This window comes from Malaclemys terrapin, chromosome 19, assembly GCF_027887155.1.
Source record: "Malaclemys terrapin pileata isolate rMalTer1 chromosome 19, rMalTer1.hap1, whole genome shotgun sequence".
NCBI classification, from domain to species: domain Eukaryota; kingdom Metazoa; phylum Chordata; order Testudines; family Emydidae; genus Malaclemys; species Malaclemys terrapin.
The window spans coordinates 12,801,760-12,827,538 of NC_071523.1; the positions used below are offsets into that span (position 1 = coordinate 12,801,760).

The 25,779-nt window shown below is 48.3% G+C and overlaps 1 protein-coding gene across 2 annotated transcripts in view; it reads right to left on the reverse strand.

The window, feature by feature from the left end:
* Positions 1–3,627: 3,627 nt before the first annotated feature.
* The window catches only part of SPSB1 (splA/ryanodine receptor domain and SOCS box containing 1), a 71,731-nt gene continuing 49,579 nt past the window's right edge, over positions 3,628–25,779 (reverse strand). The window contains exons 1-3 of one of the 2 annotated variants that reach the window (XM_054009123.1): positions 15,593–15,959; positions 12,576–13,397; positions 3,628–5,891 (exon numbers count right to left, since the gene is read on the reverse strand). In XM_054009123.1, coding sequence (XP_053865098.1) covers positions 5,764–5,891; positions 12,576–13,269 — 822 coding nt within the window. In that variant the 5' untranslated portion in view covers positions 13,270–13,397; positions 15,593–15,959 and the 3' untranslated portion in view covers positions 3,628–5,763. Of the gene's footprint in view, positions 5,892–12,575; positions 13,398–15,592; positions 15,960–25,779 lie in introns of those variants that run through there. The other variant, XM_054009122.1, reaches the window with a different exon arrangement.

Genomic DNA, 25,779 nt, shown 5'->3' on the forward strand with positions numbered 1-25,779 from the left:
TAACTTGTGAGTTACTTCTGGGGATGGGTTTTTTTGGGGGGAAGGAGAAAAGGTTATCATCAGGATATCTCAGATTCTTTCAGAGATCACCACGGGACATCTCTGGGGAGAGGAGCGTCAGATACCTTGGATTGCATCACAGAGAGCAAAGCAGGATAGACTGCAATAAAATGGGAAGGCAAAATTCCATGCAGATGAACGTGATTAGTCAGCAATAGAAGGGAGACAAACGATATTGGCCAGCAAGCCAGGATTGGCTTTAAAGGAAGCCCTGATGCAAGTGGGACTTGTAATTTTCATGCTCTTCAGAGGTGGGAGCAGCCTTGGCTGCTGCAGGCCAGGACCCAAGCATATGCGACAGCAGGGGAAACAGGGCTCCACGGATTCATTAGGATTTGCTAATCCGTGACATCATTTGTTGATTCCACCAGGTCCAGTCCACATCTCATGACTTCCTGCATGGTTGCTAAGGCGATGTACATAAACACTGCAAACTCCAGGCCCCGAGCAGGTCATTTATTTCAAATATTCCCAGCAGCTGGAACACGAGCCTGTTTGGGTGTCTGGAGCGGAGCATGAACAAATTTCTCAGTCTTTGGCACCCACCCCACCTTCTGTCCCCACAACCCCAGCCCACTGCTGTGCCCCTCCCAGTATCGTTTATGGCTCACTAGAGCTCACATTCCATAGAACATTGATGGGACAGGCTGCAAGGGAGGCAAGCTTTGCCCACATATGGTCAGAAATTAATATTTCTCTTCGAATCCCCGGTACCTGCAGCATGAGAAAGATGCAGAGATTAATCGCTACCATGTGTGCAGGCTGCCTTTGCTGAGCATCATTTCACTAGCGCTTTCCTCCCGCCCCCTCCCCTCCCAACCCTCATTTATCTTGCATTTGCCCCCTGCCCCGGGCAGAAGCGGTTTCTGGTGTATTGCAACCTTCATTGGAGCTCAGTTTTACAGACCCCCTTCCCCAGACTGGAGTTGTAAGAGGTCGTTTTCCTCTCGCACCCACCCCGCCCAGTTTGGTAGCTACGGCACTGGTGTGCTCCCTCTCACAAGAGGGTGCAAGGCTTGCCCCAGATTAGTACAGGTGCTCTCAACCCCAGCCCAGTAAGTTGCATACACAGTAGTCTACCAGGGAAAAACTGCAACATTAGCTAAGGTCACCTTATAGCCATTATAGAATTCTAGAAAGGACTAGACAGAGCAACCACCCCGAACACCACGGCATTGGCATTGCACGATGCCACTTCCGGGACCATGGAACTACCTTCTTTAGACAGGGCTTTCTTTCCAAGGAGTGAAACCTCTCCCCAAAGCCTCTGTAGTGTCATTTCAAGCAGTCACAGGGAGGAGTGGGCACTAATCATACCAACTGCATCCCCATCGGTGCTTTGAGTCAAAAATCACAGTGGAACGGCTCGAACTGGTGAAAGGTGCTAGGTTAAGAGCCCTGTAGCTGAAAGGCCTCAGTGTATTGTGTGGGCAGCGGCAGTGTAAACTTCCACCCACTGCCCCTTGCAAATGCTTCAGCCTTGACCTGGAGGCCCACCAGGCCTAAGAGGGTTATTCAGATTCCACCACCAAATTAAATTTTTGGCCTCCAACAGCCAACTGCAATGACATCTATACCAGACAGATCTAATGGCAAACGGTCTCAGTTCATCGCCACCAGGTCTGACCTAGGTAGGAGTCAACAGCCTACAGGAAAGAGGCTCTGTGCATCCCACTACAGATTCCAGAGCCATCAATCCCCTGCATCAAGAGCATGTGCTACATTAACCTGCAGGGGCAGGGCACTGCTCTTCAGCTTTCCCACCCCATCCAAAAGACCCTCATTTAAGTGAATGAGGAGAAACAGGAATCGCACTACTTCCATGTAACCTCAGAAGAGCCCGGCTGGAATAGATCATGATCTCCTTTATTTATCCAGTTCCCTTCTCTCGCTCCATTTCTTCCTCTCTGCCTCTCCCGATCCCCTCCACTTTTTCTTCGCAACTTTCAGGAACCCACTCAAATAACCCTAGAGGGAAAAAAAAATGCTCCCGTATTTATGGTGTATTGCCCATTAAATTTTGCTCATATACATGGTGATTCTTTACCCTTACACTACAGCATGAATAAGGCACACATTTTAAAAAGAGAGGCTAGCTAGCCATTGGAACTTAAGGAATGTGGTGGATTCTCAGTCACTTAAAGTCCAAATCAAGACTGCAAGTGTCTAAAAGATCATCTTTCCTCACCCAGAAGTTATGGGGTTGATACAGGAATCACTGGGTAAAACTCTCTGGCATGTGCTATGCAGGAAGTCAACCTAGATAACAGTCCCCTTAAGGCCTTAAAAAAAAGCATCTATGAGTGAACCTGGTTCATTTTAAGGAACTGAGTACAGGGCCAGTAACAAATCTTCCCTGCCAAAACTGCCATCTCATCTCAGAGATATTCATTCCAGCCACATGTGCAGTAGAGATTTCCAGGCATGACTGGCAGATGTGGGTCCCATAAGCCTTTAGAAGTTAATGAGGTTGTCTAAACATACTGGTTCGCAGAAGATCCCCAATGCTTCAAGGAAACAAAAGTGCTGCAATTCTCATACATCACATCCCCACTCTCTTGGCCTGCCTCCTGCAGCCCTCCTCTCACTCAGTATTCAGAAGGAAGTTACATGCAACGAAAGGGCTGCAGGCTTGAACCCAAGTGACAAACGGTGGAGACCTGAACTCAAATGGTACCTGCTGTTACAGGTGGAAACAGTGCAACACTACCATGATAACCACAAGCTACCAAAGGAAATGGTAGAGTCTCAGACTCTTGGGAGTCTTCACTTCAAAGACCGGATGCCTTTCTGGAAGATCTGCTCTAGCCCAACATGTTGTTGGTGTCAATGCAGGGGTAACAGGGTAAAACTTCCCTGCCTCATGATACGCAGGAAGTCAGACTAGGCGATTGAATGGTCCCTTCTGGCCTTACAATCTATTAAAAAAAGCTGAGCCGTCTGAGGCTATAGTTGTCCATTATGTGCCTCTGCTAGGAAGCATGCAATGGATTGCAAGGAGCCCAGCGTCTGGAGAACAGAGTGAGGGGTTCCACTGGTCAGATGGAAGAAAAGTGGCACTGGGGGCATAGGGGCTGGCCCCTCCACTAGCTACAATAGGATACTCCAGCCTTTCACCGATACCACTTCAGCTTCCTATCCACACAACCCTGTTCCCCAGTCACCTCTACGTCTCCTCCAACACGGCCAGGCACCTTGCTTTCAGCAGGGGAGCACCACCACAAGCCCATACCAGATGAGCACAAGTGCAACTAGTAATGACAGCTCCGCATGTAAGGAGGGGGGGGGGGGGGAGAGTAGGGAAGAAGCGTTTCAGTCTGAAGAGCAAGGATGGTCCGGGGGTTATAGATTAGAGATCTGGGTTTAATTCCCAGCTCTGCCACAGACTTTTTGGGTAGCCTCAGAATGGGATCTGTAAAATGGGCATAACCCATGCTCTCATCTTTGTTTGTTCTATTCAGACTAGACTCTTTGGGGCAGGTCTCTTGGTCTGTACATAGACCCGAGCACAATTGGCCTCTGATTTTGGCAGGGCCCCCTTAGGCACAAATAAAACAGGACTCCTGCTCAATATTTAATAAACTTTATTTCTGTATTGAGTTACTGAGTATTATTTACAGCTGTAAAAGAGAAAGCAAAGAGTTTAAAACTGTACAAAGCAATGCACTGGGGACAGCAGAGACAAAGGAGGGGCTAAAAGCACAAAAACAACAGGGCAGAAGGAGTGGTGGAAGACGCTGGTAGAGTTGAAGGCAATCAAGCTAGGCTCTGTACATGCTGAATTCTCTTGTGCAACTTTGTACGTGTCCCACCCTGTAACAGAAGCTTGTACAAATCCCTACATAAAAATAATAATCCAGGTTACATTAAAAAAAAAGAAAGGGGGCACTCTGCACCCCCACCCAGTCTTGGCACCAATTCTGTGCTTTAAAAAATATACTATGCCAGTAGATTTTTTTTTTTTTTTAAAAAGGTACCCTACAGCAGCTGTTTAAAACAGGATTATACAAACACCACAAATATATATTAAACATTTTCAACAAATAAACGCATTTGTACCTGTACAGAACAGAAGCAAAAAAAAAAAAAAAACCACACAAACATTGTTTTTCAAGACAAAAAAGAAATGTGCAAAATAACCCCAGAGAAGGCAGCTTAATAGCCTGCTATTTGGAGAGGCCAGGAGAGAGCAGCTCCTGTTGACGGTGGGGAACTGGGTCCTCTCTTTTTGGCTACTGAGGTGAGAATCTTTATTTGGGATGTGCAAGGATTTCTCCTTTTAAAAAAAAAATAATAATAATAATAATAAAGTCTCACAATGGTTCTTCTCCCCCTCTTTTCTTGACTGTAATTCAGGCTAGTTCCCTTTGCTGTGCATGCAAAGCATCAAAAGAGCACTCTTAAGCCTCCCATCAAACTACTTTCCATCACATCACCCTCTAGACGTCTGGCCTGCTGACATACTGTAAGGCAGAACACACTGTTCACACCCTTCCTCCTGGGTCGTCCCTCTGTCCACTAGCAGGGATGAGAGAGAGGGTCGTTCCTGCCAGAGAGCAAGGAGGAGATTACCTTGATGGACAATGGCAGACTGAAAAGCTCCGATTTGAAATACTCTAAGCAGCTTATCAAAGCAGAAGATTCCCTGGCAGATCCATTTCAGGGGCGCGAACATGGACTAGAATATGCATGACGCAGACATGGGAAAGGAGAGGTCTGTGGTTGTAAAGGATCTGCCATCAACAAATCAGTCTGGAGTGGCTGGCTCTCCAGGGATGATATTGCATGCCAACGAGTTGTGGCGGGGGAAGAAACTGACCGCCAATGGAGAGGGGCAGGCATCTGATCTAAAAGCTGCAGGTTAAAGTGAACACAAGGAAAGAGGGGGGGAAGATGCAAACATCAGAGGGGCTGCTCAATAGATTGGTTTCCCCATCCACTTCAGGCCTTATTTGCCCCTAGCGTCACAGCCAGTGAAAAGGAAGACAGACAAGATGCAGGAAAAGTGGAGTGAGGGATGGAAAGTGATGGTGAAAGAAACAAGATTCAATCTACATAAAGTAACAGTTAAGACAGGGTGAGACAGTATCACGACATTGACATCAGCTACATAACCACCTTATCCAAGTTAAAAAAAAAAAAAAAAAAAAAGTGTCCATGTGGAGTTTTTTTGGTGTCTTCACTTCCCATTGAAGTGATTTACGTCCTTGCTTGTCAGAAGGCCCCCCCATCTCGTGCCATTCCACTTCTAGCACCTGGCATTTGACGTGTTGCAATTCTCAATGCTTCCCCGTCCAAGCTTCATGTACTTTCCTTCAGCCCGAGTAAGAGGCAGAATTTGCTCCTAGACTTCAGGCATTCAAAGGATGCGCTACAGCTGTTTGTCAGGAGCTGTGAGGAAAGCAGCAAGGGATGTGCAGAGAGATTCTGGAAGGTTGTGTTTTTGGGGGTGTTTTTTTTGGAAGCATGCAGGGATGGGATGTGACCTTCATCAGCAAAGGTCATCTTAGTCGTTGAAACAAGGATACTTGAAAACGGCCATTTTAAGGTCATATTTGGTTTGGGCACTGGAGGAAGGTACTTGGGCTGAGGATGTCCAACACTAGTGATGATGGGGGGAGGCTGGCAGGACCACGGTCCAATGGGTCAGCGCCAAATCATTTGCCTCTGTTTCAGATCTCACAGCATCCTTCAACCTGTAGGTCATTGGTAGAGAAGGTAGCTCTTGAGGGATGCCGGCAGTGGCAGCGCTTGGATCTCACTCAGTCGATCCTTGCCCAGAGCCAGCCGCACAGAACGCCGGCACAGGTCCATCAGAGGCAGTGGTTCGGCTGCAAGACAAAAAAGCCACACGTTAACTCGGAACACGAGTTAGAGCCCGGTGGCTGCGTTGTTAGTTACGGTAGCCAACACACTCAAGAGGAGCGTGAGAGAAACTGAGGCCCTGGTCTGTTCAGGAGCCCTTGACTACCCAGCACCCTCAGCAAGCGAGGCAGCAGTTCTAGGTTACTATGCAGGGGGTCCCAGTAGGCCACGAAAGCTGTGAACTATCTGCAGCAAGCACTGAAGGTAATACATGCCCTAGAAATACCAACGGTAGAGCAGGAAAGGAGATCCTGGAATCCCCCTATAAGTAATTAAGGAGGTGTATTCAGTTAAGGGGGGGGGGGAAGATCCCCCGTTTTAGACGCCACAATGTGGGAACCTTTGTGAAATCTGTTTAAACACAGGACTGCATGTTGCAGTATGATTTTACCATTTCTAGGTACCCCAAAGCACTGTACTGTTCTTCACATTTCTAGGCACCCCAGAAGCCTTCACATGCTTACTTCTGACCTCCCCACTCCCAAAATACGGACAGGCCAGCTCCATCAAGGTTCACAAGTCACTAGATTTGCTCACCTCAGCAGAGATTTCACCTTCAACCTGAATCCTGATCCAGCAGCACCACATGGGACTATACACCCGCACACATTAGTTCAGTATCCATGCAGCAGGTTTCATAGCCCTCAGCAGCGAGCCAGCTTTATTTAGAGCTCACACCGCCAGTTCTACTGGGATGTCTTTCTATGCATCCTTGGTGGATTGGGCACGTTCCTTGTGCCAGCACAGCATCCCCCATGGTGGAGCTCAAGTGTTCCTATTCTGTTAACACCTCCTGAAATGCAAGCGCCACGCGATTAAGGGTGCAGGTGTTCTGGCTGCTAAAGCCAGTGTTTGCACTGAACAGGCATCACTGATGTGAGTAATAATTTCTCTTCTGCAGGCAACCCTGCCCACCCCCCACCCCCCCAAAAACCGTCACTGCAGCAGATCTCTAGCCCATTTCCTCTCCAAGGAGATTTTCCAATGACGTAGCTCAAGACCGCAGTTTCCATCAGAGGCTAATGGTAGCCACCTTGAGAAAAATCCAAAGCCTAACATGAAGTCACCCCCAAAGAGCGAGTGGAGCTCACTTGCCTAGGTCAGGACTTCAGTGTCTGGTGGGCAGATGAGAACCAAGCCACCTACATAATGTCCCCAGCAAACCAGGTTTCAACACCTCTATTAAAGGGGGCAAGCCCATGTCATAGACCCCAGAGAGTGCTCCCAGGACTGGGGACAGACCAAACTCTACTGGAAGATCTGCAACTACAATTCTTGCAAAATGTCTTTAATAATACAGAAAAGGAGAAAGCACAAGAGTGGCTGGCTTCACTAACCAGGATTAAGACCCACCCAATGTGGAAAAGCTAGTCAAAAGCCCAGCTTCATTTTAGCTCCACAGTTACATTTTCAGGTTAGGTTTGACCGACTACGGCAGTACCCCAGCAATGAGGAGTTGGGGAAATGTTTTTCATATCAAACGATTGCATATGCACCTATGGCTCCATACACGTCAATGCAGCAGAGAGCTGCTATCTCTAGTTCTCAGGAAGAGGAGACTCTACGAAGGCCAAGTTTCCAGCACAGTGAGCCCAGGAAATCGAGGAGGTTGAGATTCAGATTTGATATTTTAGAGACAGAAGATCCAAACTGCCATCTCCCTACCTCCCAGGTTACAATTCTGCTATCTAAGCAATTTCATAGCCCTGAAAAAGTTTGGGATTCTGTAGGCCAAACTCAAGAACGCTCTGCATTCAGATGCATGAACAGCAAGTAGGAGATAAAATTTAACTTGAGCGAGCTGCCACAACAGATTAAAATACAAATGAATATTTACTAGGAATATTTCACTATTCTCCACAGGAAAGACTGGTTTCTTGTGCTCTGATGGGGCAGACAGCAGAAACCAAAGTTACAGCTGCACATAAGGAAAAGAATCTGAACTTTCAGGAGTTTTTCTTGATGAAGTTTTCCAAGCTCATCTGGATAGCACTAAATAAGGGTCAAGGTTTTGCAAAAGTGACTAGGCATGCCTCTGCTTTGGGCGGTCTCACTAGAACCTTTAAGAGGGTCTGATTTAAAAACAAGAAAAACAAACAAACAAAAAAGCTCACCAGCATCTAAAAATCCAGGCTCCAGCTGGGAACCCCAAAATGGGGACTTTGAAAATCTTGGTCAACCAGTGTCAGTTTTTCAGGAGCTGACTACAGATTAATGCCAACAGCGCTCGCTTCCTCTGGAACAAGCCAAATTAAGCTATCGGCCCTGTTCATCCTGCTGCCACTGCCAACAGATGGGAGGCAAAGTTTTTAGTCCATTTTCTGACCATAAGTGTCACTGCATTCGTGCTCCCTTCCAGGATCATTCCAGAAAAAAATAATAAAAAAAAAAATCCCTCTTGCATCTCTCCTCTAACGCTTTCCACTCCATAGGAGTTTTAAGATCCATCCTTCCCTTTCTGTCCAGAGCAACGACACTCTCATTCAGGTCTACCCCCCCACACCTCGTTTTCAGATTATTGTAGCCATTGCTTCCACCTTTTAGCCTCCCAATACTCATTGACAAAACTGTGGCAGAGTTTGCCTAGCAGCTCGGACAGAATCCCTTCATAGATTGCAAGGCCAGACGGGACCACTGGGAACCTCTAATCTGACCTCATGTGTAACCCAGGCTAGAGAAATTCCCCGAAATAATTCCTAGGGTGTAGTTTTTAGAAAGACATCCAGTCTTGATTTCAAAATTCAGTGCCCTGCATGTCAGATCAAGTTCAAGATTCCAACCCTTCCTTTCAAGGTTCTAAACATCTCTGCTCCCCTCCTCCCCCCCTCCCCCCCGGCACACCACACCTCTCTGCCCATCAAGCAGCCTCTCCACCTAGCCAGCGATGCCAGCCTTGTCCACCGACTGGTCTTTGAGCTTTCCACTAGGATCCACCCCTCTGTCCATACTAGGGTTTCCCTGCACCAACCCCGAAGGTCCCAATCCTTCTCTCGAGATGCAGCTCAGCTGCAGTGCTGGTAAATCAGCTAATTAATGGCTACATGGTGAGGCATATGGGGACATGACTCTTTATAAGTCATTTTAAAAGGCCAGAGTGCACACTGTGCATTTGATTCTCTACTTCCCGCTCCAGGCTCCATCCCAATGAACTTCATTTGTCCTTTCACCTGTAAGCTCTTCGGGGCAAGGACTGCGTCTTTGTTTACACAGCATTCAGCACAATAGGGCCCTGACCCTCCTCCTTGGGTCCCGTGGCATCACTGCAATAGAAACATGCCAATGCCGTGGCCTTCAAAGACACTTTGGATGCAAACTAATCCAGCTAAATCGCACTAACTACGTTAGTTATTTGTGCAGATAACCCCAAAACAGTCCTGTAAAGACCACCCCGCTCCACAGGAGCCAGGAATGAACTTCTGTTGGTGGGTTAAACACCCAGAAGAACAAACCATGCTGACCCAGAGAACGCAGCCACTGCTCGTGGAGCAGGTTCATGAGCATGGTGTCATTAGACCCAGGATCATTACTAAGTACTCCAGTACAACTACACTCAGGAGCTGTTCTATCTGTGCCTGGTAGCTGGTGTCTGACCATTTCTGACTCTGTTACCGTTACCCACGGTCAAGGCTGGGCTCCAGTAGCCCCATATTGGGTATGTTACATCTTGGAACCCACTCCAGCTGAAGCAGACACAGAACGTGACTGTTTGCTTGCTATGTGGAGTTCTGTGCTGAGAACTCCAATCTATATTGGCCACCTACTGGCTTCACCCCTATGGTGCTGAATGGTTTGGGACCCAGCTACCTGAACGACTGCCTCCCCTAGGCCATACTGGATAGCAGCAGTGAGAGCTGGAATCCCTTCTGAGTGGTAGGGCACCACTGCCAAGAGCTCTCTATTCAAATGCTTGATCCCATGGCCTCCAGGGTTGGGCACCCGTCTGGACATGCTCTCAGCTAGCCTGATTAGAGACAAGGAGGCTGGAGGAAGTAGCTGCTGAGGGACCATCTGGTTTTTAGATGGTAGTGTTTACTTGTGGAAGGCAGTCTATACGGAAAGCATTGACAGTGTGCATTTTCAAGTTTCAGCACCAGCATCCTGAAGGGGCACCTCTCATACATGGAGATGAGACATCGGACCTTTATCCAGTGCCTTTCCCTACTTCACACACACACTTGCCCTGTGCCTGGACCCTTGAAACCAGTGCAAGTGAAGGGCTCTTGCTCATTTATTAGCCTGTAAAGTAAATACAAAGCATTCCCAGCCATTGCCTCTGCCCTGCCATTGGCTCCTTTCAGATACAGAAGACTTGATAGGGTGATTGGCCAAGACCACAGTGCAGACAAGAATCTGTGTTCCTGTGTCACAAAACTCGATTTAGGCCACCTCAAAATTAGACCAGTCTAGTCCCATCACTGTTTAGAAGGAGAGGAATACACAATATCAGTGCTCCAATCCCTACCCGTCTGCTCCTGGATGTAATTTGAAATGCCTGTTTTGCTTTACCTACGTCCACACGGTTTGGGACCTAGGTACCTATGAGACTAACCATCCCCAAAGTGCTGCTACAGCTATCAGGCTTAGCTGGAAAGCTCTCTCCAACCAACGGCACCTGGAAGTGAGGAGTAACAGCAGAGTTTTTGAGGAAGGGTCCTGGGCTGTGGAATTCTCCTCTCTGATGTGCAGGGCAAAGCTCTTCCTTTGAGCCAAGCATTTGCTCGACATGGGTCACAGCTAAGACAATGTTTTGCTGTGAGAGGTACCGGGGGCGAGGGTTGGGGGGCTGTCATTAGGGAGATCTCAGTTACAGTGCACTGAAAGTGTAGAGTAAAAATACACGAGTTTGGATATGTTTAATCAGCAGCTGTCTCTGTAGTCATGTAAAAGCTCAGAGCTTGCTAAATACCCAGCTGCACCATTGGCCAGGTTTGCTCAGGGCCACTAAATTTGAAAATCAAGAGACTGAACGGTAGGTGTTTACAGCAGGGCAAATTAGGAGAAGTGAAAATTAGCGCGCACACACACACACACACACCCCCAAATGTTTCACGCCAATGCCTGTGACTCAGCACTGGCTCTGTCTCAGGCCAGGAATACCCTACTGCATGTCGATTGGTTGCCAGGTTTGGCTAGATAATAGAGCAGCAGAAACACCAAAGCTGGAAGATTCAGTCTCTGCAGGCCAACCTGGGTAGCAAAAACTAGGAGGAGTTTTAATGCAGAGTGGAAGGAAAAAAAAAAAAAATCTCACTGTTCAAAAACATTGTCCCTTTTGGTCGGTTTGTATAGCCCCTAGCACAACAGAATCCTGCTCCATGACTGGGGCTCCCGGGGGACTACAATACAAACACCACCCATTGCCTTAATTTAATAGCTACAGTAGCAAGGAGAGTCAAGTCTGCAGTATTAGGCACTTGCACTTCGTTCTACAGAAGTGAACTATCCTGCTTAAATAATTCATAATTCATTAATTGTAATTAATACTACACTTGATTCTGAAAGGGCTCCATCATTGCCCTGGGTGACCTTTGCATGGCTTTGATGAAGAGGAAGTATATTTACCCCCAAATACAGGAAGAAAGTATTCTATAATCCCTTGCAACAATACAAGACAGATGCTACTCTGGGGCTTGGGGTGAACATGCTAATCCTTCCCATATTAAACCTGACAAATTTCTGTAGCAGTGAATCCAGGTTAAGCCATTCCTCCGAATGGACTAAGTCCCATTCTGGTGCAATTGGGAACCTCTGTCCCAAAGAGACAGACAGGCTTTTTTTCAGGACCAATTTGAACTTGGGAAGCTTGTACTAAGCTTGGTGACCAACTGCCATCCTGAGTTTACACTGAGAAGTCAGAACTACGAAGGTTTTCCTGGCCACAATACCCAACCCCACTCTGTTCAACAGCGTTCCTTAGCCTGGAAGGGAAAAGGACAGAAAGCTAGTTGCTGAAAGGTGGGGTTCCAGGCTAATGACTGCACAGCTCCCTACACACCTGCCTGCAGAGCAAGTTTAAAACTTGTTCTCCTGTATAAAGAGTACGTGGAGGAAAGGTCACCTTTCAGGTAAAGCGTGCTACAGAAAAGCTACAGGATTCTGCCTTGTCCATTGGCCTAAATCCATAGTAAGGCTCTGGAGACTCTAGCAGTAAAGAGAAGGAGGAAGAGAACATCAGTTTTCCAGATAGACTTCATGCAGATGGCTGGAGTCCCAGCCGTAGGTTTCCTCTCCGCATGGCTGCCCAAAATCCACACTTTCCGTCCTATACAGTCACCTAGTTACTATCAAACTGCTTTCCTAATTTGAGGCTCCGTATGCTGATGTGTACCCAGACCAGTGGGGGTTACCCTGCTATAGGGACATAATCTGGCTGACTGGTAGCTGCACCAGATCCAGTTAGAAACAATACTGGTCTTTCCAAACACAGCCCATCAGCAGAGACTAATCTGGAGTAGAAACCCCATCCTCCCCCTAACCCTTTGCTGCCCGAACAGACCCTGCTGTCCTAACCGGCTTCATTTCGGTTTGCACGAGTCACAGTTTTCAGGTACATAGCTCACTAGCTATTGGGAAGAGAGTGCGGCTATGTGGTTCAATCTCTTTAGCGGGGCTAGGAAGGCATGCAGAGATTTGCACAGGGTTATACTCACGATCAAGCCCGTTCAAGTAGCGCATCCGTATTTCGCAGTGCCCCCACACCGCGCTTACAACTGGATACAGTTTTTTCCCTTTAAGTCCTCGAAAAGCAACACCCATGTACTGCCCATCTACGATGAAGCTCAGGGTCCCATCATCCATGTCCAGGACCACCAGGAAAGAGTCCGGCACAATGAAAGTCTCATCCGGTTCTAAGAAGGCAGGGTAGGTTTTACTCGGCTGGTTCTTGCCATCGTGGTACAGTCTGTTCCGCCCAAGGTCCCAGCCCCAGGATTCATGGTTATTCCCTATCAGGGTCGTGTACCCTACAGAATGCAAGGGCGCGTCCGCCGTAGCCACCCCTACCACGGCATGCGTGCCCCGCTGCCTCATGGCCCACGTGATCTGCCACACATGCAGTCCCCTCGTATATCCAACTTTGCCTCGGATGGCATCTGTGCTCTGAGCCACCGGATGCCGGTGAAATATTAGTTTGTCGTCCTCTTTCACAAAGACATTCAGCGAGCGGTCATCGTTGTTCCATGAGTGCAGCAGCTGGACCTCGTACGAGACCGGAGGCATGTCCAATAGCAAGTCCAGGCGCGTGGGCTTGCAGTAATCCAACCCCTGGAGCTCCTGCTTGAGTGGCCTGTATGCAGGGTCTCTCATATCCACAGTCTTTATCCCGCCAGTGACCTTCTGACCCATCTTGTGTTTTGATTTCACGTATTTAGAGACTCCCAGGGCAAGCTCATCAATTACCCTCCCGCTGTCATTCAGCCCTGCAGAAGAGGTTGCTAGGAGACCTTATCAAGATGTGCACTGGTCAGTATTGCCTAATGGAGGGAAAGAAAAACAAGGAGAGTTAAACATTAGAGTTAAACATTAGCACATCACCCATAAACAAGATTTCCAGCACCTCCTTGTCAGACCAAAGGTCACACCTAGGGGGGCTCACGTGCCCTGCACAGACAGAGACCGGACCACCACTCACTGGAACTTGCAGTGTGTTCTAGAGGGAACCTTTAAAAGTTCTGTCTACACTGCAGGACCAGGTGTGACTGCCACATATACTGACCTACCTGAGCCAGCTTTAATCTAGCAAGTGAGAGCACCAAGAGCAGCGAAGCCACCGCAGCACAGAGGCTTAAACCCGTCTGGGACCCGGGGTACCCAGGCAGTTAGCCGATGCTGAAGTCCTTGCTGCTGCAGCCTCACCACTACTGGGACTTGCAATAGCTGGATTAAAGCTCTCTCAGGTCGGTCTCCACACGATGCAATTTCACCTCTAACTGCAGTGTGGACATACTGTAAGGACTGGGAGTTTGCCAGGCAACTCATGTAGGCGAGGTTTAATAAGGAAGCTGGAAAAATTTAAGCACGCCCAGCCTCTCACGAGCTGCAAGGAGGACACAAGTCTACGTACGGTGATATACGATGCATCGAGAAACCCAGACTTTGGCCCTTTGTGGGCGTCATTGAAAACACTGAAGCTGTGGTTTTCCCTTGGGTTACACAGACTGGACCACCCTGTTGTCACTGGGCCATGCTAAAACTTTTAGACACAGGGCTTCTCTAATATGCTGCCTTCCCATAGGTATCCCCTGCATTTAATCCCCAATCACTCCTGCTAAATACTCTATTGTATGCCGCATACATGGGCACAAGCGTTGATACAAGATAGTGGCAGAGATTAAGAAATTCCTTGATGGTCCTGAATCCACAATGGAGTTGTAGCAGATACGGCTTTTAGCGAGCATAGCCTTGCTTCCTCTCAGCCCCAACCTATACGCTCATGGATGCAAGTGGCACGAGACACCCCAGCCACTGCCAGGACCATCCACCTGTGTGCATCTTTCCAGACACTTAGAAAGGCCCTGGAATTACATTCCAACTGGACAACAGTCAAAGCAATCTCTACAGTTGCCCAGAAAGGAGCCAAAACACACAAAGCATTTAACATTCTGCAAAGAAAAATCCCTAAACAGCCCCAGGCAACTACTGCGCCTATTTGAGCCCTTGTAGCAAAGCGATTCCCAGAGGTAGGTCCAAGTTCAGAGGGATTGAAGTCGCATTTAGAGCCTAGAAGGAGCTTGCTTTCATCTTGCAGGGGAGACTGCTCTGGCAGGAGAACTGAGCTTGCTTATTTGGACTTGGTTACTGAAGCTTAAGGCAAGGTCCAGGGATTACGGCATGTTCGGTATTTAGCTAGTTCTTAGCAGCACAAGCCTCCCCATCCTGATCCCCTAGTCTTATTTTGCAATAGATAAGACACAACCAACCTCCAAACAGAGGCAGTTGCCACTAAATAATAAAGGTGGCTGAAATAGGACTATAGGAGTAGTAAAGGAGCAGGCTGGGTTTCAGTGGGTCTCCCTTCAGGGTTTTATTTCCTAAACACCGTGCTCTCAGGGGAAACCTGAAGACCTGATCCCAATCTGCGAAGATGTCTAGTGCTTGCTGGGATATTACAGGGCTGGCTGGCAGAGCCGGAGGTCTATGCTACCCTGCGTCCCACTCGCTGGTTCAGCAAGGGCTGAGAGCACAGCAGAGGAAGCACTTGCTCATGTGAAGTGGGGAAGTGACTTGCATGGATTTCCCTGGAGTAGCTATAGCTGGCAAAGGGCGCGGGAGATCCAGCCTTCCTTGGCTGCCTGCCGTGGGTGACAAGGCTCTCGGGGTGGGAGGGAATCCTCTGGGCTCTAAGCACCCTCTGGAGAAAAGATTACACAAGGCAAACGCACAGGCGAGGTTGGCTCCTTGATAGCTTTTCCTTCCTCCGCTCAGCACTGAAACGCAGCTCCTGAAAAAGCTTTAAACATGGCTACTTCCCAACAGCAATAAAGCTATTTCAGTGATCAAAAAAGGGAGAGGCCAGGCAGTAAGGGAAAGCCCCCAATGGCTACAAACCATTTTCTGATCAGTGGGCAGAGTTAGAGAGCGCACCCTCCGCTGGGACAGGTCTGGAGAGGAATCTGTCCCCCAAACCCCCAGCACTTCCCTAGTCCGACCCCTCAATACTGTGAAGTACCTTGGAAGCGTCCAACTTTGCAGAGCTGAAGGAGCAGGCAAACAGGCTCAGCCCAGCCTCAGGAGGCCCACATTCCAGCAACGCTTGGCAGCAGAGCTCCCATTGAGTTACTGGAATCCAGACAGCAGTTACAAAAACCCTCCTTGTACGTTTCGTCTCCAATTCTCTGCATCACTGGGGCAGCTGCTCTTCCCAGGGAGACAGAAGCAGACTCCGAGTCCGGAGAGAGAAGCAGGATTCTTTGCACAGCTTAACAGTTTCCTTCCAAGCTTCAGACAGACTCATTTTGAGAAGAGCCTATCTGCTTCGAGACCAGCTACCCTCGTGCACCGCTCTGTGGCATTGTGTCCACCCAAGCAAATCTGCTCTCACTCGGCTACACAAGCAACCCTCTGTTTATGAGCCGCCAGAGTAGGGGCGGCTATTAGGAAAATAAAAATATGGGAGGGGAGGGAACCAGCTTTCTAAGAAAAAAGTGTTATTTTAACATTTCCTGGAGTGAGGCAATCACCCAGAATTCCTGCCAGCTAACAGTCACAACAGTTACTCATGACCAGGACCTCATCTGGCATGGAAAAAAAATCACAGTGCATGAATCAGATCTTGTATAAAAAAAAAAAAAAAAAAAAAAGGTTACCGGACATAAGCGGCAGCACTTCAGTTAGAGGCAATGGGGGGAAGGAAGGGCTGTAACGTGCGTCGGCATTACCATGGACAGACTGATCAGCTTCGCCTAAGCTTTATGCTAACGAAGTTGCTGAGACTACTCTGCTATTTTAGGTGCCTGCGGTCCAGGGTTGCTGCAGTTCTGTGGCTATTTGCATAGTTTGCTAAACTACACACACAGGTTTCAGAGTAGCAGCCGTGTTAGTCTGTATGCTGTAGTCCACGAAAGCTTATGCTCTAATAAATTTGTTAGTCTCTAAAGTGCCACAAGTACTCCTGTTCTTTTTACACACACACACACACACACACACACAGAGTTTGTCAAGCTTTCTGAGACTAACCCCCAAAGTTCCATCTCTGAGAAGCCAGTTCCACAGCTGGCATAGTACATTGGCCCTGAAGATCTTCCACATTCTCTTCTACCTTTGCCCGGTGAGCTGAACGTCAGATTCTTGGAGGTGTGCTCTTAGGGAACAAACCACTCCCAACCTCCCAGTCAAGCCTGCCCTAGTTTGTTAGGCAACTATGAAAGAAAAAGCAGCTGCCTCTTAGAACAGTTTGTTTCTCACCTTTAGATGCCCACCCATTTTCTGCTATGGTGTTGCACAGGCCGTATGCTTCACCATTTAAGAGACAGTGTCAATGAAACAACAAGACCTATCCTACATCTCAAGTACTATATTGGGCTCTCTTCAGGGACCTCTGCCCTACGAGACAGAAGTGCTTTAACAAACTCCAGTCCTGTAGAACAGGGCTGATAACATTGGTAATGAACAATTTGAAATGGAGGCTAATTACTATAAGTCAGACATCATCCAGTATTATCCACGGGGGCACCCGAAGACGAGCTAGGGAACTTGCAAGGACTGCTTAAATCACACTCCAGCATTTGCTGACTGCCTAAGCAGCTAAGTCACTAACCAATTGCAGAACAATTTTAATGATGTTCCCCTTTCTTTGGCTCAATGCTTCTCTTTAAAATATGTGCCTCATTCTCCCCGGGAATCTCATTCCACTTCACTCCAATAGGTGGCAACACTAAGTCTTGATTAAATCTGCAGATATTTAGGTCTCTAATCTGCCTTCCTAGCACTTCTCTGCCAATGCAGGTGCCTCTGGCACTGGTGCACCTGGGTCACTCCTATTCTCTCCCTGAGGCATATAGTAATCTAGTTTCACATGGGCTGAATGCTAGAGTCTGGTTTCGGTTCGGTGTGCATCTGCTGGGTGGTGTTGGTGGCCTGTGATATATAGGATGTCAGACGAGATGATCTGGTGATCCTTTGGGGCCTTAAACTCTATGATGAAGGATCAAAACACTGGCAGAAAAGGAGATGCAGAGATTTTCCTGAATGCAATAGTCCACGTGACAGCAACAGACAAGAAGCTACAATCCAGCCTGCCAAACAGTGAGTATCTGGTGCAGACCATTTTGAAGCAAGACAGACTTGAGAGTAGAGTAGAGGGTACTTCTGTACTCTGCTAATGAGCAAACAATCCCCCATTTCCCTGCTCCATCTACGGAAGTGCCAGCAAGACTAGATTCCAGTACGTGTTATCTACAGCAGCCTTTCATACACTCCTTGTCTTTGACTTAACTTGCACTTGGGAATAGCTTCCCTTCAGCAATCTCTGTTACTGCACCCATGCTCATCCGTAAGTAGATAGGGTTTGCTTCTGCTTGAAGCCGAGTGGAGCTCAGAGAAAGGGTGGGCTTTACATACCTGTAACACTGAATTGAGCCAAGGATTCCAAGGACAGAATGAGAGCGCCAAATCGGAACACCGTGGCTTGTGGATTTAGCAAGTATTGTAATGCATCACAATATATACCTACTGCAACACTCCATTGTGCACCATGTGCCCAACAGAGCCGCTGCCCCAGAAATGGGGTAGGGGTGTCGCAAGAGAGAAAGGAGCTTTCAGCTGGGAATGAAAGCTGATGCCCTTGGAAACTTGAAAGAACCTCACCCACCTTTGGATGAGTACTAGTCACTGCATGCTTCATTACCTTTCTTTCCTGAGGCAAAGAACTAGGGAGCTAGCCAGGTCCAAGCAGCAAAGAACTAGATTCGACATTACAGCCAGGACACGAGAGAGAGAAAAAGGTTGGGTTGGGAAGGAACAGAAAGGAGCAGCGAGAACTGAACACAAGTAAGGGGCTTCTAGAAGGTCAGACTGGATAGTGTCCAAGTAACACAAGGAGATGCTACTTAACTTATGGCTCCAAGATGCATGTAGAATGTGGCCCCTTTACAATCTGACAGGCTAAGGCAGAATCCGTCAGCTCTGTTAGAGGGATTGACGAACACCGTGCAAGCTGACATCTAGTTATAAGCAGTAACACTAGTTGAGGAGAGCCAGCTTTGGCAGGGAATCAGATTACCCAAAGGCAGGGTTTATTCCTTACACCCCAACAGGATTTTAAAAGAAAAGTGCCTGCCTTTTCAAACTAAAGTATAGCAGCCACCATGGTGCTCAGCAAGCACAAAGCAGACCAGAATACAGTTCTGCTGTGCAAACGGCTTTGTGTCCCGAGGACTGGACTCCTGTACTGTTAAGAGTGGTGGCTTACCGATCTGGGAGTGCAGAGCTATGCATTACGCCTCCCTACAGACAGCTCAGCACGAGACGCAGGCAGCCCTAGAGAAAAAGGGTCAGAAGACACCAAGCACTTAAAGCTACAAACCTTTCACCACAAAGATTTTCAGGGGTCTATAAAGGTGCCTACCACCGTGGAATCTACACACTGGAAGATCTCCATTGCTCATGCAGCCTGTGCTTACTGGATTTCTGCATTGCTCTACTACCACCAGCCCCGTTTGGCCCCACAGTTTTAAAGCCCCATTTTGCTCCTGTGTTATTCTGGTTTTATTCGGAACCTGACAGATTTAAGAACTTTGGAGTCTCACAGCAACGACATCCGCTGCTATTTTCAGAGCATTAGCTCTTTCTTTAGTTTAGCTGCTAGGAACCAACTGGCAACGTCCCATGGTACACACACGCGTCAGGCTACAAAACAAATGATGTTGGCGAGTGGGCACGAATGCGATCATGAGACGTTTCTCCATCAAGGGCTTTCACACCACAAGAGAGGAGCAGGGACATTGTTTTGGGGCTGCTCAAGAACGATTGCAGCAAAGGTGCAAATGGAAGCGGAGATGGAGAACAGGGTATCCCACCTAGAAAGCCTTCTCTGTCTTCCTGGCACCTTGTCTCCCCTAGACAGAAATGCTGCCCCAACAGCCAGGCTCAACCACTGAGCACATCCAGACCATCTTCTCACCTCTCCACCCAAATAACTTGTGTTTTACTAAGAGTCGAGGTCATGCAAACGTTGCTTCCCTGACAACCTCCTTTGCCTTCTCCCAAGGGATGCATGCAGCCTTCCATTTGCATGTTGTCCTGCACCATCTCCACTTCCTAGGGCTGGAACACCTCCCCTAACCCAGCCCCATTATGCAACCACCCTCTAAGGCCCCAAATTAAACTGCACTTCTTGCAAAGGACTTGTAAGCCTCGCCCTCCCCATTGAATCATTAGCTAATGCAACGATTCATCACCAATACACTGCATGCAAGATGTTGAGAAGCCACGCTTTGCCTCTGTTCATACATTCCCCTCCACCCCAACATCACATCCAAACCCCAGCCCTGCTTTGGCCATCTAGACCCATCCACACTACAGAGCGTTCAAGTTTGAAAGCAACTGACCAACTGAGTTAGCTGACAATGCTCACCACGATCTAACCCCGACGCTTCGCTAGCGGTCAGCCCTGCGTCAACAAACTCGACTGTTCATAATTTTGTCCCAACACGGCAACGTTCTGTAGTGTAGGCAAGACCCAAGACTCCGCTCCATTGCTTTTAGTTTCTTTTGATTTGTTTAAAACACTCCCACAGAGGGTCCGGAAGTTTCACAATAATTTATACAAGGTCTGAGAAAAAAAAAGTCTAACTACTAAACTCCAGACAGGCTAGGAGGAACCCCACAGATTCATAGACATGCCCTACCCACTCCATCCTTCAACCCACTGTGCTCTCCTTTTTTGAGCTTTGCCATGTGCCATAAAAGTTAAATCTGGGCCGTCTGAACAACCAGGAGGAGAAGTTCTCAGGAAGAGGGGCTCTCACCCAAGAAGTCCTCCCACCAGCTCTCCCTGCTCTGTCTAAAGCCAGATGACTGCTCAAACTGCATTGCTGTCACACAGACCGGTCGTTTCAGATAGTCCCATTCCAAACCACATGGGGCTTTAAAGGGTCAAATCCTACGACAAACTCCATCCAGGAGCTAAGTGGGAAGCAGTGCAAGTCTGCAGAACATCAGTGCACAAAGCAGGGACTTGGTGCTGGGAGCTTTACAAAGGAGTACAGAGACATTGCTGGTGCCATTACCCCAACCCCACCCTGAACTGTGGTTATCAAGTTTGTAGTAAGTCCTGCCCAGAGCTCTCTACGCTCGAGAGGGTTAAAGCAAATATTAAAAGCTGCATTAAGGAAAAAAAGCAGAACCTCTCCATTTGCTCTGGGACAAGCAATGTTGCCAAACATGGAAGCAGCAGGAAGGGATGTTAGGACAGGAAAGCACCTCCAGTGTGGACCCCTACGATGCACTCATTGCATGGAGCAGAGCCATACTGGTGCCAGCTCAGACAAAGGAGATTGGAACTGAAAACGAACCAAACACTGCAGAAAGGGAAAAGCCGAAGGCAACTCTAGCCAGCTACGAAAGGTTTTGGACAACTGAAGTTCAAAGCCACGCACAGCTGCTCTGGCCAAGCTGAGCTGCAAAGCAACGGATGACACCTCCCAGGTCACCAGGCACGGAGGCCCCAACATGCTTTTCTCCATCCCCTGGCTTCCCGTGTAAGTTTTGCTCTATGGCTGTTGGTTTGAGGGAGAGTTTACTCTGGCTCGCTCTCTTCCCACAGTATTTACACAGAGTTTCTACGGGGGAGAGGTCAGGCATCTATAAAGCACCCAGAGCGTGAGGAGAAACTCCTGGCCCCACCCCAAAGAGCTTAAGATCCAGAGACACCATACAGAGGGGCAGGGGGAGAGGAAATGCTGTGTACAGCCACTTAACCAAGCTTTTAAAAAGGAGAATGATTTAACTGCCTGGTATGAGCCTTGTCATCATTCTACCGTTCTTTAACCCTGGCTTATGTCTTTTAAAAAAAGGAATCGGATTTTCCAAGTCCTTTTGGTTTGTTTTAGGTCTAAGACTAAGTCAACGCTGTCCCTCTTCCTACTTGTTAGAGACCAAGAACTCATCACGGCCAGTGGGCAGGGCACTGGACTGGCGTGTGGAGTCCTGGTTCTAGTCCCAGCTCTGCCCTCAATCTGTTCCTTGGGCAATTGACTCCCCCCCCCCCCACACACACAATTTCCCCATCACTCCTTTGTTTTGGCCAAGGCCTCACTGTGTCTGTACAGCGCCTAGCACAATGGAACCCTTCTTTTGACCCTCTGACCGCACTCCTGTCCCTCTTATTTCATTAGTTGTCCCCCGAAATCAGTTGGGTTTCGGGTCCTGTGGATCCTCCCCTTAGGCTGGGGGGTGGGTGAAGAGAGAAGAGATCCTTCCCGGAACCCAATAGGTGCAATGGAACCCTGATCTCAACTAGGGCCTCTAGAGGTGGATCTACACTGCAAACACACACCTGCTGACACGGTCTAGCAGCAGGTGTTTGATTGCCATGTAGACATGCCCAAGTGCGACTTCAATCCAAAGCAACAATAATCCTTCCTTCTCTCAGCAGTCAGCACCGTCCAGGAGCACAAACCCTCTTGCATTGGACTGAAAGCACAGCCGACTGTAGCAACATTTTAACCAGAAGGGAAAGCACACCGCTCAAGTTCCCCTGTGAAACTAGTGCAACTGAAATCTGCACAACAGTTAAGCTTTGATCTCAGCAGAAAGTTACCAGCACTGTGTTTTTATTCTCAGTCCACTCTCACAAAGGAGATCAGAGGGCGACGTCAGGAGACCCAGTCCTGCTACTCCCCCACCGCACAGACACCCCCTGCACTCAGAACATCTCCGAAGTCCCAGCTCCTGCCGCTAACAATTAATCAACGCTTTTGAAACACCTACCTGCCAGAAGGAGCCTTTGCCGGCTGCCCTGGAAGCTAGTCGGTGTGCGGCAAACGCTAGCCAGCCCCAGAACAGGCTGCCTCGGCAGCTGCTAAGTAGCACACAGAGACCACTGCATTAGTAACACGGTTTACGCTAGTTTTGAAGTGTTGCAAGTCAGCCCCAGCAGAGACGGGGAGGCACAATCATCACTGCCCGGCACCAGTTTTTGGCACTGGTTGCCGCCCCTCTTCAGTCTTGCTTCACAGACCACAAAAAGAAGTTGTCCAAGGGGGCAACTTCCCCCAACCCCACCACCGGCAGAAGCAGCTTGACTAGGAAGGTTCAATTGCTGGAAAGGCTGTTACGGTCCCTCTGCAGAAAGTGAAACTGCCTTAGCATGTGAGAGCAGGAGGAAAGCAATAAAGAGGGATGGCACACGTTCTGGCAGACAGACAGAGCAAGAAAATCCTCTTCCAAAACAGAGGCCCCGACAAGCAGCTGTATTCTACAGATCTGCAGGGGATGGAGGAGAACAAGCCTCTTTACAGCCTAACTGAGCAGTACTCTGCCAAAAGCAATGCTGGCAACCCACGTTCCTAAGCCAAGCACCAGATTCTTCTGCAAAGTTGTGGGCCCTATGCCTACAGACTTCTGCAGCTAGATTCCAGTTCTTCTAGATGCTGAGTGAGAGATGTACCTGATTCCTCATTCCTCTAAGAGAGAGGTCTCCACTACAGGTACGAGGAGGGGTATCTTTTCAGAAAGAGGAGAAAGGCCATCTCCTGGGCAGGGGCTTTCAGAAAATTCGACCTTGTAAAACAGCTGGCTTTTAAACTGCTCCAGGTCCTAGCAGTGCCATAAAATGGGTCTAAGAAGGGTCCTCCAAGCAGAAGCTTCGCAAAAGCGGTGCATTTTGGGTAGCATGTGAAATGCACTGTGGACATCTCATGCGCTGTGGTTCATCCTCAAACTGTTCAATTTTCAAACACAACCATAGCAGGGCTGTGAACTCAAATAAGCCAGCACCCGGAATTAGCTAGGCCCACCCTCGCTCCCGTCAACATCTGCATAAAGCCACATAACGGAGGAGCCACCTACAGGAATCCAATCTCCTGGTTAAGTTTCCACTCTCCTCCGACCCAACACAGCCATGAAGCTCTGCAGCTAGCAACAAGAAAGTCTTGAAGCACCTCTACAACCAGGGAAGAGGATGAATAATTCATAGATTCCAAGGCAAGAAGAGACCACTGTGATCTAGTCTAACCTCCTGTACAACACAAGCCAGAGAACTTCCTCAAAATAATTCCTAGGGAATGGCTTCTAGGGGGAAAAAGAAAAATCTAATCTTAAACCTCCAGTCAAGAGATTCTGAAGCATTGTGGTCATCAGGGGAGTTCTGCACAACTCAGTTCCAATAGCTGAGACAAAAACATTTGCTTTGTTGAAGGTTTGTACTCGGGAAGACATGTCTGGAAGAAGGTGGTTTCCTGCTACTGCAAGAGATGCTCCCCTGGATTATACAGGCCAGCTGCAAGTGGCAGTTAAAGTCAAACTCCTGGATGCAATGTGCATATCGGCATTTGCTAGTGGTCTCAAAGGCCTGGTCATATCTTAAAAGCTTTAAGGGGAATCCCGCATCACAAAGTTTAGCAGATGTGCCAAGAAGGTCACTAGATTATCTGCAGCTCTCAAGAAAACTCATATTCCTTGCCAGTGCCAGCTGCAAATCAAACCACATGCACAGACACAGCATTTCCTCAAGGCTCTTAAAAATAGCCTGCTTAAGTGAAGGCAGATTCCAGCCATTCCCTCCCCATAGCAACAAAATCTACACTAGAGGGACAGAAAAGTTTCAAACTGTACAATTTTTTTTACAGTGGCATTGCCAGGCCAGCTCTCCATCTCCAATGCTGGTCAAGATCAGGCTTTTCAGAGGAAGATGCTCTAATCCTCGCAATGCCCTACTTATGAGGAAGATTTTTCTTAACTATCCCCCATCTGCATCAGTCAGTGGGTGGCTTTTGCCCCCGAGTGTAGGAGATTATAAAAAACTTGCATTTATAAAAACCACCTTGTTCAAGCCCTGAAGTTCAGCTACAGGCAGCTGATATATTTTCACGGCTTTCAAGATCACAAGGGATCATTTTTCCCCCTCACTCTGTCCCATTTAGGACAATATCCGCTTGGCGCTTAAGCATCCAGGTTAGTGCTATAGATACCACTGACACATGTGGATGGGTTTGTATCCTGTCAAATGCTGCCAGGGTCCTCTTGGCAATGACATGGGATCCGGCTTCTTTCTAAGCGAGTATGTACGTTTCAGAGCACCTTTACGGCAGTTGCTTCTCAGACAGGGTGCAGAGTGGGAGCACGTTCGTTTTCTTTCCTCCTTTGATGGAACAGCACCGGCATGAAACGGCGCAGTGCCGGAAGACAGGATTCCATGTTAATGGTTCTCAGGCAAACCAGCACTGGCTACCTGCAGCCAGATCAGAAACAATACACACGGGTCGCCACAAACTGTAGCGCCACCTGTAACTGGATTTTCTCTCTTTAAATAAGGATGGTTCACACACCCCTGCCCCGTACTCCATTGTCTCCGGTGCTGAGCCAAACCACTGTTCCCCCTCCCCCCGCCCAAAGAAGTTTTTTTGTTTTAAATAAAGTGATCACACCCGAGGATATATTTCAGGCTGCAGCAAGCTTTGCTCAAAGTGCTGTAAAGACACATGCCTCCACCACTCCAGAGACCACCAGAGGCAGCGTGGCTTAATGGATAGAAAGAGGTGGGTTTTCTATCCTGGGCTCCGATCTGCCGCGAGACCTTGGCCAAGTCACTTCTCCTCTGTGTGTCCGTTTCTCCTCCCATCATCTGTCTTGTCTATTTAGTCTGTGAGCTCTTTGGGGCAAAGACCATCTCACTGTGTCCAATGCAAAGCACAAGAAGGATCCCACTACGGTAGGCCAGGTGCCACCATGATAACCCTTTGGTAGATTGGAGGAGAGGGAGAACCAGGCGCAAAGGTTAAGTGACTTGGCCAAGTGTCTCCCAGCAGTGTCATTTGCACAGCCAGGAATAGAAACCCCAACAGAACTCCCAGCCCATTCCCCTCAAACACCAAGGCCCAGGGATAAGCACCTCTGCAGAATGACTTCTGGCGAGCAAGTTTAGCAGCTTTATATTCTAGAAGGCACCTTTAATAGTGATAAGAGGGGAAATAAGGACATGGGGATATTTCAGTGAGTTCGCCAGAGCTAGGTCACTTTAAATAGCGGCAGGGACGTGAACTATTAGAGACCATCTCCCCAGGATACAGCCCTGGCCGTTTAAGATCCCATTAAACTAGTACTGCACTGCATCTCTGCCAGATTGCTGAGAAATTTAGCAAAAGCCCCTTCCCATGTCCCTAATTTGCAGCTGCAGCCCTGACCTTCCCCACAACT